Source organism: Buteo buteo, chromosome 30 (genome assembly GCF_964188355.1).
Source record: "Buteo buteo chromosome 30, bButBut1.hap1.1, whole genome shotgun sequence".
Classification (NCBI taxonomy): Eukaryota; Metazoa; Chordata; class Aves; order Accipitriformes; family Accipitridae; genus Buteo; species Buteo buteo.
The window spans coordinates 825,296-844,471 of NC_134200.1; the positions used below are offsets into that span (position 1 = coordinate 825,296).

Below are 19,176 nucleotides of genomic sequence, written 5' to 3' on the forward strand. Positions count from 1 at the left end.
TCCAAAAAAAAAAAAAAAAAAAATTAAAAAAAAAAAAATTAGGGAAAAAAAAAAAAAAAAAAAAAAAGATCCGCCCCCCCCCCCGCCCCCCCGGTCCCTTCCCCCGCCACCGCCCGGCCCCAGCCCAGACCAGCCCCGACCATGGGCCCGGCCCTTCTGCTGGGGCTTCTCCTGGGGGTCCTGCCCCCCCCCGCCGCCCCCCAAAACCGCTTCAGCGCCGAGGTGAGACCCCCCCGCACCCCCCACCCCCCCTTTTATTTTATTTTATTTTTTTTCTTTAAGAGGGACCCAAGCGCTCGCCTTGCCCCCCTCCTCCCCAATTAGACAACCTCAAGCATGCCCCCCCCCCCCAAAAAAATAATCTTAGGGCACCCAAGAGTTTGGGGTGCTGCCCTCCCCCCCCCCCAAATTTCCATCCTAAAATCAGCGATCGCCCCCCCCCCCCCCTCCATGGGGACCCAGGCATCCGGACGGACCCAGGGTGCGGGAAAAAAATTGGGGGGGGACACACCCCCCCCTCCATGGGGGTCCCCAGGTGTGGGGGGGTCCCCTCTGTGGGGAGCCAGGGGAATTTGGGGGGTGTCGTGTCCCCCCCCCTCTATCAAGGGTATTTGGGGGGGGTCCTCGCTCCCTGAAAGGCTTGGGGGGAGGAACAGAAAGTCTTGGGGGGGGCACCCAAAAATCTTGGGGGGGCACCCAAAAATCTTGGGGGCACCCAAGAGTCTTGGGGGGCACCCAAAACTCTGGAGGGGACCCAAATGTCGTAGGGGGGGCACCCAAAAGTCTTGGGGGGGCACCCAAAAGTCTTGGGGGCACCCAAAAGACTTGGGGGGGCACCCAAAAGTCTTGGGGGGACCCAAAAGATTTGGGGGGGGACCCAAAACTCTTGGAGGGACCCAAACGTCTTGGGGGGGCACCCAAAAATCTTGGGGGCACCCAACAGTCTCGGGGAGAAGCCAAAAGATTTGGGGGGGGGACACCCAAAACTCTTGGAGGGACCCAAAAGTCTTGGGGGGAGCCAAACGTCTTGGGGGGGGGCACCCAACTGTCTTGGGGGGGCACCCAAAAGTCTCGGGGGCACCCAACAGTCTTGGGGGGGACCCAAAAGTCTTGGGGGGGGCACCCAAAACTCTTGGGGGGGGTGGTTGTCCCCTCTACGTGGACCCAAAATTCTTGGGGGGGGGGGGTGTCCCCTCCATTAGGACCCATCCAGAGTTGGGGGGGGGGGATCCCCTCCCCCCCCACCCAAATATCTGTCGGGGGGGGGACACGACACCCCCTTCCATAGCGACTCAAGGGTTGTTTTTTTTTTTTGGGGGGTGTCCCCCCCCCAAAAGGGGACCCAGGCATCCGGGGCTGGTATTTTTTTTTTTTTTTCCCGCTCCCCTCCCACACTCCTCCGCTGCCAACTTTCCCATTCCTTTGTTCCCGCTCCCCCCCCCTCGCCCCCCCGCTCCTCCCCGGCCACGTTTCCCCCCTCGCTCCTTCCTCTTCCTCCCCTTTTTTGCCTCTTTCGGCCTTTTTTTAACATCCCCCCCCCCCCCCCCCGCTTTATTTTCCCATTTTTTCCCCCCCCTTCTTCCAGAACTTCCGCTTTTTTCCATATTTCCCCCCCCAAAAAAAACCATTAAAACCACGGTGCGGCGTGGGGAAAGGGGGGGGGGGGGAGGTGTCCGTCCGTCCATCCGTCCATCTCATCCGCGTGTCCCCCTCGCCGTCCGTCCGTCTGTCCTGCCGCCAACCCCCTCCGGCCGTCCTTCCCCCCCCCCCCCAAAAATCCAATTTTCCATCCAAAAAATAGGACTGGGACGTACTGGGATGGACTGGGAAGGGGGAAATCTGCCAAAATACCTTCGCCCCTCCCCAAAAAATTAAATAATTCCCCCCCCAAGCCCACGAGGGACCCAAAGGAAGGATGGGGAGGGGGGGGGGACACACAAAAACACGGGACGCGGGGCGGGGAAAACCCCTCCCGCCAGAAATCACGGGACACGGACGGATGGACGGACGGCGGGGAGGTGGGGGTGTGGAAACGACGGGGGGGGGGTGACCGCAGGACAGACGGACTCTGGCCCAGAATAGCCCCGCGGGGGCCGGTAATTGCCGGGTGCTAATTTGGGCGCGGGGGAGGATTATTTTTTTTTGGGGGGGGGGGGGTGCTACCGGCTTTTTTCCCACCCGCCCCCCCCCCCTCAACCCCGCCCAGGCGTGGCTGCAGCAATATGGCTACCTGCCCCCCGGCGACCTGCGGACCCACACGCAACGCTCGCCCCAGTCCCTCTCAGCCGCCCTGGCCGCCATGCAGCGCTTCTACGGCCTCACCGTCACCGGCATCGCCGACGCCGAGACCCTCAGGTGGGGGGGTTGGTGTCCGGGGGGGGGGTTGTTGGTGGCCCCCGGCCGCCTCGGTGACGGTTGGGGCGAGAATTGGGTTGTGGGTCACGCGGGGGTTGTCGGTTGGGGGGTTGTCGGTCTGCCGAGCGGCGGCGGCGGTTGGGTTGTAGGTCTTCCGGGGGGCGTCGATGACGGCAGTTGGGTCGTAGTTGGGTCGTGGGTCCTCCAGTCGCCATCGGTGATGGAAGTTGGGTCATAGTTGGGTCGTAGGTCCTCCAGTCGCCATCGATGACGGCAGTTGGGTTGTAGGTCTTGGGTTGTAGGTCCTCCAGCTGCCATCGATGATGGCAGTTGGGTCGTAGTTGGGTCGTAGGTCCTCCAGTTGCCGTCGATGACAGCAGTTGGGTTGTAGGTCTTGGGTTTTAGGTCCTCCAGTCACCGTCGATGACGGCAGTTGGGTTGTAGGTCTTGGGTTTTAGGTCCTCCAGTCACCGTCGGTGATGGCAGTTGGGTCGTAGTTGGGTCGTGGGTCCTCCAGCCACAATCGATGATGGCAGTTGGGTCATAGTTGGGTCATAGGTCCTCCAGGTGCCATCGATGATGGCAGTTGGGTTGTAGTTAGGTCATAGGTCCTCCAGCCACCATCGATGATGGCAGTGGGATCGTAGTTAGGTCATAGGTCCTCCAGTCACCGTCGATGATGGCAGTTGGGTTGTAGGTCCTCCAGCCGCCATTGATGACGACAGTTGGGTCGTAGTTGGGTCGTAGGTCCTCCAGTTGCTGTCGATGATGGCAGTTGGGTCGTAATTGGGTTGTAGGTCCTCCAGCTGTCATTGATGATGGCGGTTGGGTTGTAGGTCCTCCAGCCACAATCAATGATGGCAGTTGGGTTGTAGGTCCTCCAGTCACCGTCGATGATGGCAGTTGAGTTGTAGGTCCTCCAGTCACCATCGATGATGGCAGTTGGCTCGTAGGTCCTCCAGTCACCATCAATGACAGCAGTTGGGTTGTAGTTGGGTCATAGGTCCTCCCGGTGCCATCGATGATGGCAGTTGGGTTGTAGTTAGGTCATAGGTCCTCCAGCCACCATTGATGATGGCAGTGGGGTCGTAGTTAGGTCGTAGGTCCTCCAGGCGCCATCGATGATGGCAGCTGGGTTGTAGGTCCTCCAGCTGTCATCGATGATGGCAGTTGAGTTGTAGATCCTCCAGTCACCATCGATGACGGCAGTTGGGTTGTAGGTCCTCCAGTCACCATCAATGACGGCAGTTGGCTCATAGGTCCTCCATCCGTCATCAACAGCAGTTGGGTCATAGGTCCCCCAGCTGCCATCGATGACGGCAGTTGGGTTGTATGTCCTCCAGCCGCCATCAACGGCAGTTGGGCCGTAGGTCCTCCAGCCGCCGTTAGCAATAGCTCGTGTCGGGTCGCGGGTCCGAACATCATCGGTCGTTGGCGTGTAGGTCCTCCGACCGCCGCCAAGGCCCTTCGAGGGGGGGGAACACCCCCCCTTTTGAGGTCTTCCAACCCTGACGTACGCCTCTCCCCCGCCGATCCCACAGGGCCATGCGCCGCCCCCGCTGCGGCGTCCCTGACAAATTCGGGGCGGAAATCAAGGCCAACGTGCGGCGCCGGCGCTACGCCATCCAGGGCTTGAAGTGGGAACACCAAGAGATCACCTTCTGGTGAGGGCGCGGTGGACGCGGGTGGGTGGGGGGGACACACACCAGGAGAACGTCCTTCGGGTGAGACTGTGGTGGCGGCGGCGACCCTGACGGCTCTGCCGGGATGGGGGGGGGTTTTCTTCTCCTCCAGCATCCAGAACTACACCCCCAAGGTGGGGGAGGCTGGGACGTTCGGGGCCATCCGTCGGGCTTTCAGCGTTTGGGCGGCCGCCACCCCGTTGCGATTCCGGGAGGTGCCCTACGGGGACGTGCGGCAGGGCCGGGCACCCCAGGCGGACATCATGATCTTCTTCGCCGAGGGCTTCCACGGGGACAGCACCCCGTTCGACGGGGAAGGGGGTTTCCTAGCCCACGCCTACTTCCCCGGCCCCCACATCGGTGGAGACACCCACTTCGACGGCGCTGAGCCCTGGACCGCCCGCAACGATGACCTCAGTGGTGAGCTGGGGCGGGGGGGCGAGGGGTGGCCTCGACCTGAGCGGGGATCGTCCTCGGAGCAGACGGGGCGAGCTGGAGGTGGCCTCGGCCAGGTCACGGGCCAAGTCTCGACCGGTCGGGGAGGCGCAGATGTCCTCGTCCCAATTTAGGGTCCTTCTTGGCTCCATGAGGTCCAAGGAGGTGTCCCTGTCCCAGTATGGGGTCTTCCATGACTCAGCGATGGCCATGGGGGTGTCCTCACCCAAATTTAGGGTCCTTTTTGGCTCCATGAGGTCCAAGGAGGTGTCCTCATCCCAGTATAGGGTCTTCTGTGACCCAGCGATGGCCATGGGGGTGTCCTTGTCCCAATTTAGGGTCCTTCTTGGCTCTGTGAGGTCCAAGAACATGTCCCTGTCCCAGTATGGAGTCTTCTGTGACCCAGCGATGGCCATGGGCATGTCCTCATCCCAGTATGGAGTCTTCCGTGACCCAGTGATGGCCATGGGGGTGTCCTCGTCCCAATTTAGGGTCCTTGTTGGCTCCATGAGGTCCAAGGAGGTGTCCCTGTCCCAGTATGGGGTCTTCCATGACCCAGCGATGGTCATGGGGGTGTCCTCGTCCCAGTATAGCGTCTTCCATGACTCAGCAATGGCCATGGGGGTGTCCTCCCCCCAATTTAGGGTCCTTCTTGGCTCCGTGAGGTCCAAGAACGTGCCCCTGTCCCAGTATGGGGTCTTCCATGACCCAGCGATGGCCATGGGGGTGTCCTCATCCCAGTATAGGGTCCTTCATGACCCAGTGATGGCCATGGGGGTATCCTCGCCCAATTTAGGGTCCTTCTTGGCTCCATGAGGTCCAAGGACGTGTTCCTGAGTATGGGGTCTTCCATGACCCAGTGATGGCCATGGGGGTGTCTTCACCCCAATTTAGGGTCTTCCATGGCTCTGTGAGGTCCAAGGATTTGTCCTCGCCCCAGTTTGACCCCTGCTGGGCCCAGTGAGGACCATTGACAACCCCTCCACCCAATTTAGGGCCCCCCCTTGTCCCAGTAAGACCCGGAGGGGTGTCCTCGACCCAATTTAGAGCCAACTTTCTCCCAGTCGCCATCGCCTTGGGGATACCAGCTTCTCCTCATTCCCATCATGCCCACCCTCACCCCAACCCCCCCCGCCCCTCCCCATTGACCCCCCCCACCCCCCCAAAACCTTTTCTCCCCCCTCTCCAGGGAACGACCTCTTCTTGGTGGCCGTGCACGAGCTGGGCCACGCGCTGGGGCTGGAGCACTCCAGCGACCCCTCGGCCATCATGGCCCCCTTCTACCAATGGATGGACACCGAAGCCTTCGTCCTCCCCGACGATGACCGCCGTGGCATCCAGCAGCTCTACGGTTTGGCCCCTCCCCTTCCCCAAATCCTCCCCGCACGCCCCCCAACCCCACGTCGTTGTGTCGTCCCCCCAACCACCCCGGTGCTGACGGTGTCCCCACAGGGACAGGGACAGGTCCCAGTTGGCCGCCCGCCGGACCCCATACCACCCCCCGGCCCCGAAGCCCCGACCGGCCCCCCGGACCCCCCTACGGTCCCCGAATCTGCGACGGGAACTTTGACACCATCGCCATGCTGCGCGGGGAGATGTTCGTCTTCAAGGTGGGGCGCGGGGATGGGGACGGGGGACGGGGACATGGGGATGGGGACACAAGGATGGGGACATGGGGCTGGAGATGGGGACTTGAAGGTGGGGCTGGGGACGTGGGGATGGAGATGGGGACATGGGATGGGGACGTGGGGACAGGGACATGAGGACAGAGGAGGGGACATGGGGACAGGCACGTGGGGATGGGGAAGTGAGGATGGAGGTGGGGACGTGGGGACATGGGGATGGAGGTGGGAACGTGGGGATGGGGATGTGGGGATGGGGACGTGAAGGATGGAGGTGGGGACGTGAGGACAGGGATGTGGGGATGGGGACGTGGGGATGGGGACATGGGGATGGAGATGGGGACGCAAGGATGGGGACATGGGGCTGGAGATGGGGACATGAAGGGGCTGGGGACATGGGGATGGAGATGGGGACATGGGGATGGGGACGTGGGGACAGGGACGTGGGGATGGAGGTGGGGACGTGGGGATGGAGGTGGGAACATGGGGATGGGGACAGGGACGTGAGGATGGAGGTGGAGATGGAGGTGGGGTCATGGGGACGGGGATGTGGGGACAGGGACGTGGGGATGGAGGTGGGAACGTGGGGATGGGGACGTGGGGATGGAGGTGGGGACGTGAGGACAGGGACGGGCTGGAGATGGGGACACAAGGATGGGAACATGGGGCTGGAGATGGGGACATGAAGGTGGGGATGGGGAAGTGGGGATGGAGGTGGGGACGTGGGGATGGAGGTGGGGCAGTAAGGATGGGGACGAGGACATAGGCACGGGGACGTGGGGGCTTGGGCTGGTGGTGGAGATGTCACCGCGGTGGCGGTGGTGGTGGCCGCCTCGGAGGAGGCGCCGAGGTGACGCGGGCGTCCCCGGGGCAGGAGCGGTGGTTCTGGCGCGTGCGGGACCGTCGGGTGATGGACGGGTACCCGCTGCCCATCGGGCACTTCTGGGTGGGACTGCCCGCCAACATCAACACCGCCTACGAGAGGAAGGACGGCAAGTTCGTCTTCTTCAAAGGTACGGGGCGGGGAGGGGACACGGGCGTGGGGACGTGGGGATGGAGATGGGGACGTGGGGATGGGGACACAGGGATGGGGACATGGGGCTGGAGATGGGGACATGGGGCTGGGGACGTGGGGATAGAGATGGGGACATGAAGGTGGAGATGGGGACGTGGGGCTGGAGATGGGGACATGGGGATGGAGTTGGGGACATGGGGATGGGGACGTGGGGATGGAAATCGGGACATGAAGGTGGAAATGGGGACACAGGGATGGGGACATGGGGATGGAGATGGGGACATGGGGATTGGAACATGGGGCTGGAGATGGGGACATGAAGGTGGAGATGGGGACGTGGGGCTGGAGATGGGGACATGGGGATGGAGTTGGGGACATGGGGATGGGGACGTGGGGATGGAAATCGGGACATGAGGGTGGAAATGGGGACACAGGGATGGGGACATGGGGATGGAGATGGGGACATGGGGATGGGAACATGGGGCTGGAGATGGGGACATGAAGGTGGAGATGGGGACGTGGGGATGGAGATGGGGACATGGGGATGGGGACATGGGGATGGAGTTGGGACATGGGGATGGGGACATGGGGCTGGAGATGGGGACACAAGGATGGGGACACGAGGGTGGGGACATGGGATGGGGACATGGGGCTGGAGATGGGGCCATGAAGGTGGAGATGGGGACATGGGGCAGGAGATGAGGACACAGGGATGGGAACATGGGGCTGGAGATGGGGACACGGGATGGGGACGTGAGGATGGAGATGGGGATGGGGGTATGGGGCTGAGGACTTTGGGATGGAGACGGGAACACAAGGATGGGGACATGGGGATAGAGATGGGGACATGAAGGTGGGGCTGGGGACATGGGGATGGAGATGGGGACATGGGGATGGGGACACAAGGATGGGGACATGGGGATGGAGATGAGGACATGGGATGGGGACATGAAGGTGGGATGGGGACAGAGATGGGGACACAAGGATGGGGATAGAGATGGGGACATGAAGGTGGGATGGGGACAGAGATGGGGACACAAGGATGGGGATAGAGATGGGGACATGAAGGTGGAGATGGGGACATGGGGCTGGAGATGGGGACATTGGGTGGGGACACAGGGATGGGATGGGGACGGAGATGGGGACACAAGGATGGGGACATGGGGCTGCAGATGGGGACACGGGGATGGGGACGTGGGGCTGGAGATGGGGACACGGGATGGGGACAAGAACACGGGGCTGGAGACGGGGACGCGTCCTGGGGCTGAGGACGCACGCTGGGCCGCGGCGCGGTGGGTGATCCAAGAGCCGGGACGTCCGCCCCGGCGGGACGCGGCGGTGACGGCGTTTCCCCCGGCGCAGGGGACAAGCACTGGGTGTTCGACGAGGCGGTGCTGGAGCCGGGGTACCCCCGGGCGCTGCGGGACCTGGGCCGGGGGGTCCCCACCGACCGGCTGGACGCCGCCCTGCTCTGGCTGCCCAGCGGCAAGACCTACTTCTTCCGCGGAAACAAGTGGGTGGCGCGCCTGGCACCTCCCGGAGCCTCCGGGGACCGCCGGGGGCCTTCTTGTCACCTCTGTCACCTCCTCTCACCTCTCTGGAACCTCTTGGCACAACCAGGAACCTCCTGGGATCTTCTGAGACCTTTGGGAACCTTCTGGGACCTTCTGGGACTTTTGGGGACCTTCTTGTCACCCTGTCACCTCTCTTCTCTCTGGCACCTCCTGGCACCTCCAGGAACCTCCTGGCATCTTCTGAGATCTTTGGGAACCTTCTGGGACCTCCTGGATCTCTTGGGACTTTTTGGGACCTTCTGGGACTTTTTGGGGACCTTCTTGTCACCCCTGTCACCTCTCTTCTCTCTGGCACCTCCTGGCACCTCCTGGCACATCCAGGAACCTCCTGGCATCTTCTGGGATCTTTGGGGACCTCCTGGGACCTCTTGGATCTCTTGGGACTTTTTGGGACCTTCTTGTCACCCCTGTCACCTCCTCTCACCTCTCTGGAACCTCTTGGCACCTCTTGGCATATCCAGGAACCTCCTGGGACTTCCGAGATCTTTGGGAACCTTCTGGGACCTCTTGGGATCTCTTGGGACTTTTTGGGACCTTCTGAGACCTTCTAGGACCTTCTTGTCACCTCTGTCACCTCCTCTCACCTCTCTGGAACCTCTTGGCACCTCCTGGCACATCCAGGAACCTCCTGGGATCTTCTGGGACATTTGGGAACCTTCTGGGACCTCTTGGGATCTCTTGGGACTTTTTGGGACCTTCTGAGACCTCCTGGGACCTTCTTGTCACCTCTGTCACCTCCTCTCACCTCTCTGGCACCTCCTGGCACATCCAGGAACCTCCTGGGATCTTCTGAGATCTTTGGGAACTTCCTGGGACCCCTTGGGATCTCTTGGGACTTTTTGGGACCTTCTTGGACCTTTGGGGACCTTCTTGTCACCTCTGTCACCTCCCTGGCACCTCCTGGCACCTCCTGGCACATCCAGGAACCTCCTGGGATCTTTGGGGACCTTCCGGGACCTCCTGGGACCTCTTGGGATCTCTTGGGACTTTTTGGGACCTTCTGGGACATTTATTTTGGGACCTCTTGGAACTCTCCTCACCTCTCTGTCACCTGCTGGCACCTCGTGGGACTTTCTGAGACCTTTGGGGACCTCCTGGGACCTTCTGGGACCCCTTGGGATCTGTCCCCGCTGTCACCTCTCTTCACCTCCCTGCCACCTCCGGCCACCTCCCATCATCTTCTGGGACCTCCTGGCACCTCCTCGTCACCTCCCTGTCCCTGTCCCTGTCCTCATGCCCATCCCTCCCCCCAACCCTGTCCCCACGGCCATGTCCTCATCCCTACGTCCGTGGTGACGTCCCTGTGCCCACGGTGGCATCCCGATGCCCCTGGGGACATCTCCATCCCCACAACGATGTCCCCATGCCCACGATGGTGTCCCCATGGCCATCCCCATGCCCAAAACGATGTCCCCATGCCCATGATGGTGTCCCCATTGCCATCCCTGTACCCACAATGACGTCCCCATGCCCACAGTGATGTCCCCATGCCCCAAACGATGTCCCCGTGCCCACGACGGTGTCCCCTTGCCCACAACGATGTCCCCGTGCCCTTGATGGTGTCCCCATTGCCATCCCCGTGCCCACAATGATGTCCCCGTGCCCACAATGACGTCCCCATGCCCACAATGATGTCCCCATGCCCACGATGGTGTCCCCATTGCCATCCCCGTGCCCACAATGACATCCCCACGCCCACAATGACGTCCCCATGTCCACAACCATGTCCCCATGCCCACGATGGTGTCCCCATTGCCATCCCCATGCCCACAATGACATCCCCATGCTCATGATGGTGTCCCCATGCCGACAACAATGTCCCCATGTCCACAACGATGTCCCCATGACCTTGATGGTGTCCCCATTGCCATCCCCGTGCCCACAATGACGTCCCCATGTCCACAACGATGTCCCCATGCCCAAAATACTGTCCCCATGACCTTGATGGTGTCCCCATTGCCATCCCTGTGCCCACGATGCCGTCCCCGCGCCCACGGCGGTGTCCCCATTGCCACCCCCGTCCCCGCGGTGACATCCCCCCGCCCGCGGTGACGTCCCCGTGCCCGTCCCCCCCAGGTACTACCGCTTCAACGAGGACAGCCGCTCGGTGGACCCCGACTACCCCAAAGGCATCGAGGTGTGGGGGGGGATCCCCGAGTCCCCCCGCGGCGCCTTCATGGGCCCCGACGACGGTGAGGGACGCGGGGGGGGGGCGGGGGCTCGGGGGGGTCATCGGGGGGGTGGGGACATTGAGGGGACGGGGGGGGGACGCTGGGGGGCGGGGGGTGGGGGGTCCTAACTGGTATCTCTCCCCCCCCCAATGTCCCCCATGTCCCCCATCACCCCCCCGGACCCTCCATGCCCCCCCATGTCCTCCCCGTGTCCCCAGCGTCACCCTTCCCCCGCTGTCCCATGTCCCCCCACCCCTCAAATACCCACCATGTGCCCCCCCCAATGTCCCCCCCATCCCCGTGTCCCCAACGACCAACGTCCCCCCCAAACCACCCCAACGTCCCCCTCCACCCCATCACCCCCATGTCCCCCATCACCCCAATGTCCCCCAATGTCCTCCCCGATGTCCCTGTCCCCCCAATAACCGATGTCCCCCCCAATGTCCCCATGTCCCCCGTCACCCCAACGTCCCCCCATGTCCCCCCTGATGTCCCCATGTCCTCCATCACCCCAATGTCCCCCCCGATGTCCCCATGTCCCCAACGACCGATGTCCCCCCAAATCACCCCAACATCCTTCACCCAAATGCCTCGATGTCCCCCCCAATGTCCCCATGTCCCCCATCACCCCAATGTCCCCCAATGTCCTCCCCTGATGTCCCTGTCCCCCAATAACCAATGTCCCCCTGATGTCCCCATCTCCCCCATCCCCCCAACGTCCCCCCCATGTCTCCCCCGATGTCCCCATGTCCCCAACGACCAACATCCCCCCCAAACCACCCCAACGTCCCCCTCCACCCCCATCCCCCAACGTCCCCCCTGACGTCCCCATGTCCCCCAACAACCGACGTCCCCCCAAATCCCCCCAACATCCCTCTCCACCCCATTGCCTCCATGTCCCCCCAACGTCCCCGTCTCCCCCATCCCCCCGACGTCCCCTGTCCCCCCCGATGTCCCCATGTCCCCCAATGGCCAACGTCCCCCCCAAATCCCCCCAATGTCCCTCTCCACCCCATTGCCTCCATGTCCCCCCCAACGTCCCCATGTCCCCAGTGACCGATGTCCCCCCCAAATCACCCCAACGTCCCCCTCCACCCCGTCACCCCAATGTCCCCACGTCCCCCGTCACCCCAACATCCCCCCAACGTCCCCCCTGACGTCCCCATGTCCCCAACGACCGACGTCCCCCCAAATCCCCCCAACGTCCCCCTCCACCCCATTGCCTCCATGTCCCCCCAATGTCCCCGTCTCCCCCGTCACCCCGACGTCCCTCTGTCCCCCCCGATGTCCCCATGTCCCCCAACAACCGACGTCCCCCCAAATCCCCCCAATGTCCCTCTCCACCCCATTGCCTCAATGTCCCCCCCAACGTCCCCATGTCCCCAATGACCGATGTCCCCCCCAAATCACCCCAACGTCCCCCTCCACCCCGTCACCCCAATGTCCCCACGTCCCCCGTCACCCCAACGTCCCCCCTGACGCCCCCATGTCCCCAACGACCGACGTCCCCCCAAATCCCCCCAACGTCCCCCTCCACCCCATTGCCTCCATGTCCCCCCAATGTCCCCGTCTCCCCCGTCACCCCGACGTCCCTCTGTCCCCCCCGATGTCCCCATGTCCCCCAACAACCGACGTCCCCCCAAATCCCCCCAATGTCCCTCTCCACCGCATTGCCTCAATGTCCCCCCCAACGTCCCCATGTCCCCAGTGACCGATGTCCCCCCCAAATCACCCCAACGTCCCCCTCCACCCCGTCACCCCAATGTCCCCACGTCCCCCGTCACCCCAACGTCCCCCCTGACGTCCCCATGTCCCCAACGACCGACGTCCCCCCAAATCCCCCCAACGTCCCCCTCCACCCCATTGCCCCCATGTCCCCCCAACGTCCCCTTGTCCCCCCGTCCCCCCGCCGTCCCCCCGCCCCCCCCAATGTCCCCATGTCCCCCATCCCCCGCCGTCGCCCCGCTGACCGCGCCCCCCCCGTGTCCCCCCCAGCCTTCACCTACTTCTACAAGGGGTCCCGCTACTGGAAGTTCGACAACCAGCAGCTGCGGGTGCTGCCCGGGTACCCCAAGTCGGTGCTGCGGGACTGGCTGGGCTGCGGCGGGGGGGCGCGGACGGCGACGGGGGTCCCCCGCCGCCCTCGCCGGCCCCGCCCCAGCCGGGGGACGGGGGGGACACCGAGGTCATCGTCATCGAGGTGGGGGCGGGGGCGGGGGCGGTGGCCGCCCCCCTGGCGCTGCTGGGGGCGGCGGGGGGGCTGGCGGCCCTCGCCCTCCTCTGCCGCCGCCGCGGGACCCCCAAGCGCCTCCTGCGCTGCCAGCGCTCCCTCCTGCCCCGCGTCTAGCCGCGCCCCCCCGGGACACGCCCTGCCGCCACGCCCCGGCCCCACCCGCCCGCCAATCGACGCCCCCCGGGCGATTGGGGAGGAGGGGGGGGGGGAGATGCGAAGCGGAGATGCCGGGGGGAAGGGAGCGCCCGGGGGAGGCCACGCCCCCCGGGTCACGCCCCTGGAGGCCACGCCCCTGGGGGACACGCCCGCCTGGGGACACGCCCCCCCCCGGGGTGGGGCATCCCCCTCACAACCCCAATGGGGGCTCCGGGCCTCAGGCCTGGGGGAGGTGGCTGGTACCCCGGAGGCCACGCCCCCACCCCGAGACCACGCCCCCGTGGAAGCTCCTCCCACCAGAAGGCCACACCCACCGGGGACCCGCCCCCAGCTCAGCTGCGCCCTCCAGCCTGGGGGAGTGGCGGCCACGCCCCCTCCCCGACAGTCCCCTCCCCCCCTTTTGCAGCCTTTGGGGGGGCCCTGTCCCCACCCCCTCTCCCCATGGCCCCGCCCCTGCTCGGCATGGGTGGGGCTCGGCCTGGCCACGCCCCCCTCCTCCCCCTCCTCTTCATGGTGCTCTGGGCGGGGCAACGCCTCAGCCCCGCCCCCTCTCGGGGGGGAGGGGTCACGACCCTTGACCTGGCTGGGAAAGGTCAGGGGTCGGCCCCGCCCCCTTCCCCGTGACCCTCCCCCTACCGCAGGGCCGTGGGGGCGGGGCCAAGCCCCCTGAAAGGGGGCGGGGTCCATCCGTGGAGCGGAGGCCCCCGATTGGCCGGCGGCGGGGGTGGGGGCGGGGCGGGGCCACTTTGACGCCAAGAGGATGCCAGGCAGGGCGGGGCTATGCAAACGAGGGGGGCGGGGCCCGGTGTACATACAGGGGGGTGTGGTCTGTCTTTTTTTTTTTTTTTTTTTACCGATTTTGGGTTTTTTTGGGGGGGGGGGGGGGACCCGGGGGGGGCCCGATCCTCCGTCCTGCGGGCCGGGAGGGGGGGAGGGGCGCCCGGACGCCTGGGTCCCCCGGGGGTGGGGGGGGGGGAGGGATTAATAATTAATAATTAATTAATAATAATTAATAAAGGAACGCCCGGAGGAGAGGGGGCGGGGCCCTGGCGCCTGCTGGTTTGTACGGGGAGCGGCGGGGGGGGGGGGGGGGGGGAACACTGGGGGGGGTTACTGGGAGCACTGGGAGAGGATTAGGGGTTACTGGGAGAGCATTGGGGGTTACTGGGAGCACTGGGAGGGGACTGGGGGTTACTGGGAGCACTGGGAAGAGAAAAAAGAGGCTACTGGGAGCACTGGGAGGGGTCTGGAACTTACTGGGAGAGTCTTGGGGGTTACTGGGAGCACTGGGAAGAGAATTAGGGGCTACTGGGAGGGCACTGGGAGTTACTGGGAGCACTGGGAGGGGACTGGAGGTTACTGGGAGGCAACTGGGGGTTGCTGGGAGCACTGGGAAGAGAAAAGGGGGCTACTGGGAGCACTGGGAGGGGTCTGGAACTTACTGGGAGAGTCTTGGGGGTTACTGGGAGCACTGGGAAGAGAATTAGGGATTACTGGGAGGCCATTGGGGGTTACTGGGAACACTGGGAGGCAACTGGGGGTTACTGGGAGCCCTGGGAGAGAATTAGGGGTTGCTGGGAAGGCATTGGGGGTTACTGGGAGCACTGGGAAGAGAAAAGGGGGCTACTGGGAGCACTGGGAGGGGTCTGGAACTTACTGGGAGAGTCTTGGGGGTTACTGGGAACACTGGGAGGGGACTGGAACTTACTGGGAGGCCACTGGGGGTTACTGGGAGCCCTGGGAAGAGAAAAAAGGGGCTACTGGGAGCACTGGGAGAGAATTAGGGATTACTGGGAGAGCATTGGGGGTTACTGGGAACACTGGGAGGGGACTGGGGGTTACTGGGAGGCAACTGGGGGTTACTGGGAGCACTGGGAGAGGATTATGCTTTACTGGGAGGCCACTGGGGGTTACTGGGAGCACTGGGAAGAGAAAAGGGGGCTACTGGGAGCACTGGGAGGGGTCTGGAACTTACTGGGAGAGTCTTGGGGGTTACTGGGAGCACTGGGAAGAGCATTAGGGATTACTGGGAGGCCACTGGGGGTTACTGGGCATACTGGGAGAGAATTAGGGGTTACTGGGAGAGCATTGGGGTTTACTGGGAGCACTGGGAGAGAATTAGGGGTCACTGGGAGGCCATTGGGAGTTACTGGGAACACTGGGAGGCAACTGGGGGTTACTGGGAGCCCTGGGAGAGAATTAGGGGTTGCTGGGAAGGCATTGGGGGTTACTGGGAGCACTGGGAAGAGAAAAAAGAGGCTACTGGGAGCACTGGGAGGGGTCTGGAACTTACTGGGAGAGTCTTGGGGGTTACTGGGAGCACTGGGAGAGGATTGTGGGTCACTGGGAGGGCATTGGGGGTTACTGGGAACACTGGGAGGGGACTGGAACTTACTGGGAGGCCACTGGGGGTTACTGGGAGCCCTGGGAAGAGAAAAAAGGGCTACTGGGAGCACTGGGAGAGAATTAGGGATTACTGGGAGAGCATTGGGGGTTACTGGGAACACTGGGAGGGGACTGGGGGTTACTGGGAGCACTGGGAGAGGATTATGCTTTACTGGGAGGCCACTGGGGGTTGCTGGGAGCACTGGGAGGGGTCTGGAACTTACTGGGAGAGTCTTGGGGGTTACTGGGAGCACTGGGAGAGAATTAGGGGTCACTGGGAGGGCACTGGGAGTTACTGGGAACACTGGGAGGCAACTGGGGGTTACTGGGAGCACTGGGAGAGGATTATGCTTTACTGGGAGGCCACTGGGGGTTACTGGGAAGAGAAAAGGGGGCTACTGGGAGCACTGGGAGGGGACTGGCGCTTACTGGGAGAGTCTTGGGGGTTACTGGGAGCACTGGGAGAGAATTAGGGATTACTGGGAGGCCATTGGGGGTTACTGGGAGCACTGGGAGGGGATTATGGGTTACTGGGAGAGCATTGGGTTTACTGGGAGCACTGGGAGAGAATTAGGGGTCACTGGGAGGGCATTGGGGGTTACTGGGAGCACTGGGAGGGGATTATGCTTTACTGGGAGGCCACTGGGGGTTGCTGGGAGCACTGGGAGGGTCTGGAACTTACTGGGAGAGTCTTGGGGGTTACTGGGAGAGAATTAGGGATTACTGGGAGGGCATTGGGGGTTACTAGGAACACTGGGAAGAGAAAAAAGAGGCTACTGGGAGCACTGGGAGGGGACTGGAACTTACTGGGAGAGTCTTGGGGGTTACTGGGAGCACTAGAAAGAGAAAAGGGGGGTACTGGGAGTACTGGGAGGGGACTGGAGCTTACTGGGAGGCCATTGGGGGTTACCGAGCATACTGGCAAAGAATTGGGGTTACTGGGAGCACTGGGAGGGGACTGGGGGTTACTGGGAGGCAACTGGGGGTTACTGGGAACACTGGGAAGAGAAAAGGTGGCTACTGGGAGCACTGGGAGGGGTCTGGAACTTACTGGGAGAGTCTTGGGGGTTACTGGGAGCACTGGGAGGGGATTATGCTTTACTGGGAGGCCACTGGGGGTTACTGGGAGCACTGGGAAGAGAAAAGGGGTTACTGGGAGCACTGGGAGGGGGTGGGGGGTTACTGGGGGACACTGGGAGCTGGCGGCACCCCCAGTCCCGTGCCTGGGCCGGGCGCCCGGGCGCTGATGTCATCGGGCGCTGATGTCATCGGCCGCCACATCTGGAGCGGGGGAGGGGAGGCGCGTGACGGGGGCGGGGACGGAGGCTCGCTTTTGGGGTGAAAACACTCGGTTTTATTCAAATTGGCCAAAAAAGTGGGCTGGGGGGGGGGAACAGGGCTGGAGGGGGCGCTTTTCTGCCCCCCCCCCGGACCCTGGAGGGGGTGGGGGGGTGGGGGGTGGGGCAGTCTTCTTACTGGTTTGTACTGGTCTGTACTGGTGGGCGCTGGGAGCCCTTGGGCCGCAGGCGGGGGGGGGCACCCCTCGGGGCTCCCCCCGCTCGGCCGCCGCCGCCAGGATCCGGCTCAGCTTCACCGCGCGGCGCTGGGGGGGGGGGGAGACAAAAAAAAAGGGTTAAAGGGGGGGACGGACGGACAGACGGACACCCCGGGGTGGGGGGGGTGTTTTTTGGGGGGGGGTGTTTTTTTTTGGGGGGGGGGGGGGTCACCCCAAAATTACCGCTAAGGCTTCGTTCTCCTCCAGGCGGCGGAGCTGGCCCTTCCACAGCGGGGCCGGGCGGCCGTCTGGGGGGGGGGGAAATTAGGGGGGGGGGGAGGCAGGGACCCCCCCCCAAAATTTTTGGGGTGTCCCCCCCTTTTTGGGGTCCCGCCCCCCCCCCTTTTGAGGTGCCCCTCTGCTTTTTTGGGGTCCGGCTCCCCCCCATTTTGAGGTGCCCCCCCCCCTTTTTGGGGTCCCCCTCCCCGCTTTTGAGGGGCCCCCCCAACCCTTCTGGGGTCCCCCCCTTTTTGGGGTCCCCTCCCCCATTTTGAGGTGCCCCCCCTTTTTTTGGGGTCCCCCTCCCCCCTTTTGAGGTCCCCTCCCCCCATTTTGAGGTGCCCCCCACTTTTTGGGGGGTTCCCCCCTCCTTTTGGCTACCCCTTGCCCATTTCAGGGGTCCCCCACCCCCTTTTTGAGGTGCCCCCCCTTTTTTTTGGGGTCCCCCCTCCTTTTGACTGCCCCTCTCCCCTTTTAGGGCCCCCCCAACCTTTTGGGCTCCTCCCCATTTTCGGGGTGCCCCCCCCCTTTTTTTGGGTGCCCCCCCTTTCTCCGGGGTCCCCCCTTTTTTGGGGGCCCCCCTCCTTTTACCTGCCTCTCTCCCCTTTTAGGGGTCCCCCACCCACTTTTCGGGTCCCCCCCAACCCTTTGGGGTCCTCCCCATTTTCGGGGTCCCCCTCCCCATTTTTGGGCCCCCCCCCATTTTCGGGGTGCCCCCCCCTCACCGACGAAGGACCAATCCGGGAGGTCGCGCAGGGGCCCGTACCCGGCCGTGCTGGGGGCGAAGCCCTGCCTGGGGGGGGGGGGGGAGGTGTGAGGGCACCCCAAAACATTTTTGGGGGGGAAAACCCCAAAAAGGGGACCCCCACGTGCCCGGGACACGCCCCCCCCCCCACCCGCCAATCAGGGACTTACGCCACTCGCCATTGGCCGATCCGCTGGGCGGGGCGGGGCAGGGGGCGGAGGGAGCGGGCCTGGCGCTCGGCTGGAGGGGGGTGGGGTCGGGTGAGCCCCGCCCACCGTCGTTAGCCCCGCCCACCACCATGTGAGGACACGCCCCCCCATTTCTCTTTGGGCCTTCCCTCCCACCCCAGCCCCGCCCCCAAACCCTCAGCCCCTCCCACAAGCCACCTGACCACGCCCACCGGCCCTTAGACCCCGCCCCAAAACCCTTAGCCCCTCCCACAAGCCACAAGACCACGCCTGCCGGCCGTTAGGCCCCGCCCGCAAACCCTTAGCCCTCCCTCAAGCCACCAGACCCCGCCTGCCAAGCTCTTAGGCCCCGCCCACAACCCCTTAGCCCCGCCTCCAGCTCACTAGCCCCTCCCCATGCCACACACCCGGCCCACAGGCCACGCCCACCCCGCACCCACCCTGTTAGCCCCGCCCCCGATTCGCTAACCACGCCCCTCGCGGCTCCATCGACCCAAGCCCCGCCCCTTCAGCATTAGCCCCGCCCCATAAAATTATCATTACAGCCCCACCCCCTCCCGCGCGCCTTTTTGGCCCTTCCCCCCCGCCCACCCCCAAACCCCGCCCCGCCCCCGCCCCATTAACCCCGCCCCATTAACCCCGCCCCCACCCTTTAACCCCGCCCCCAGCCCCCCCTCCCTCTCCGCACCCATCCGCATGATCTTGCGCGCCGCCATGGCCGCCGGGCGGAAGTGACGCGCCACGGCTCACGTGACCGTGGTGGCGGCCCCTCCCCTCCCGCCGCACCTCTTCCGCCCTGGGCGCCGCCATGCTGTACGGCACGCTTCCGTCCTCGGGCGCC

General features: G+C 64.0%; 2 protein-coding genes across 2 annotated transcripts; one reads left to right on the forward strand and one right to left on the reverse strand.

Annotated features, from left to right (window-relative positions):
* Window positions 1–142: 142 nt before the first annotated feature.
* MMP14 (matrix metallopeptidase 14) lies at window positions 143–14,087 on the forward strand. Its single transcript, XM_075018534.1, has 10 exons — window positions 143–222; window positions 2,207–2,355; window positions 3,897–4,019; window positions 4,150–4,457; window positions 5,662–5,823; window positions 5,925–6,082; window positions 6,969–7,107; window positions 8,472–8,622; window positions 10,760–10,875; window positions 12,850–14,087. The coding sequence occupies exons 2-10, from the start codon at window positions 2,300–2,302 to the stop codon at window positions 13,911–13,913; spliced, it is 2,277 nt and encodes a 758-aa protein (XP_074874635.1). The 5' UTR covers window positions 143–222; window positions 2,207–2,299; the 3' UTR covers window positions 13,914–14,087.
* Window positions 14,088–16,959: 2,872 nt separating this feature from the next.
* On the reverse strand, window positions 16,960–19,111 carry MRPL52 (mitochondrial ribosomal protein L52). The gene is made up of 5 exons (XM_075018462.1): window positions 19,024–19,111; window positions 18,318–18,387; window positions 18,128–18,195; window positions 17,367–17,431; window positions 16,960–17,231 (listed from the first exon to the last, which is right to left on the reverse strand). The coding sequence occupies exons 1-5, from the start codon at window positions 19,049–19,051 to the stop codon at window positions 16,983–16,985; spliced, it is 480 nt and encodes a 159-aa protein (XP_074874563.1). The 5' UTR covers window positions 19,052–19,111; the 3' UTR covers window positions 16,960–16,982.
* Between the last annotated feature and the right edge of the window lie 65 nt (window positions 19,112–19,176).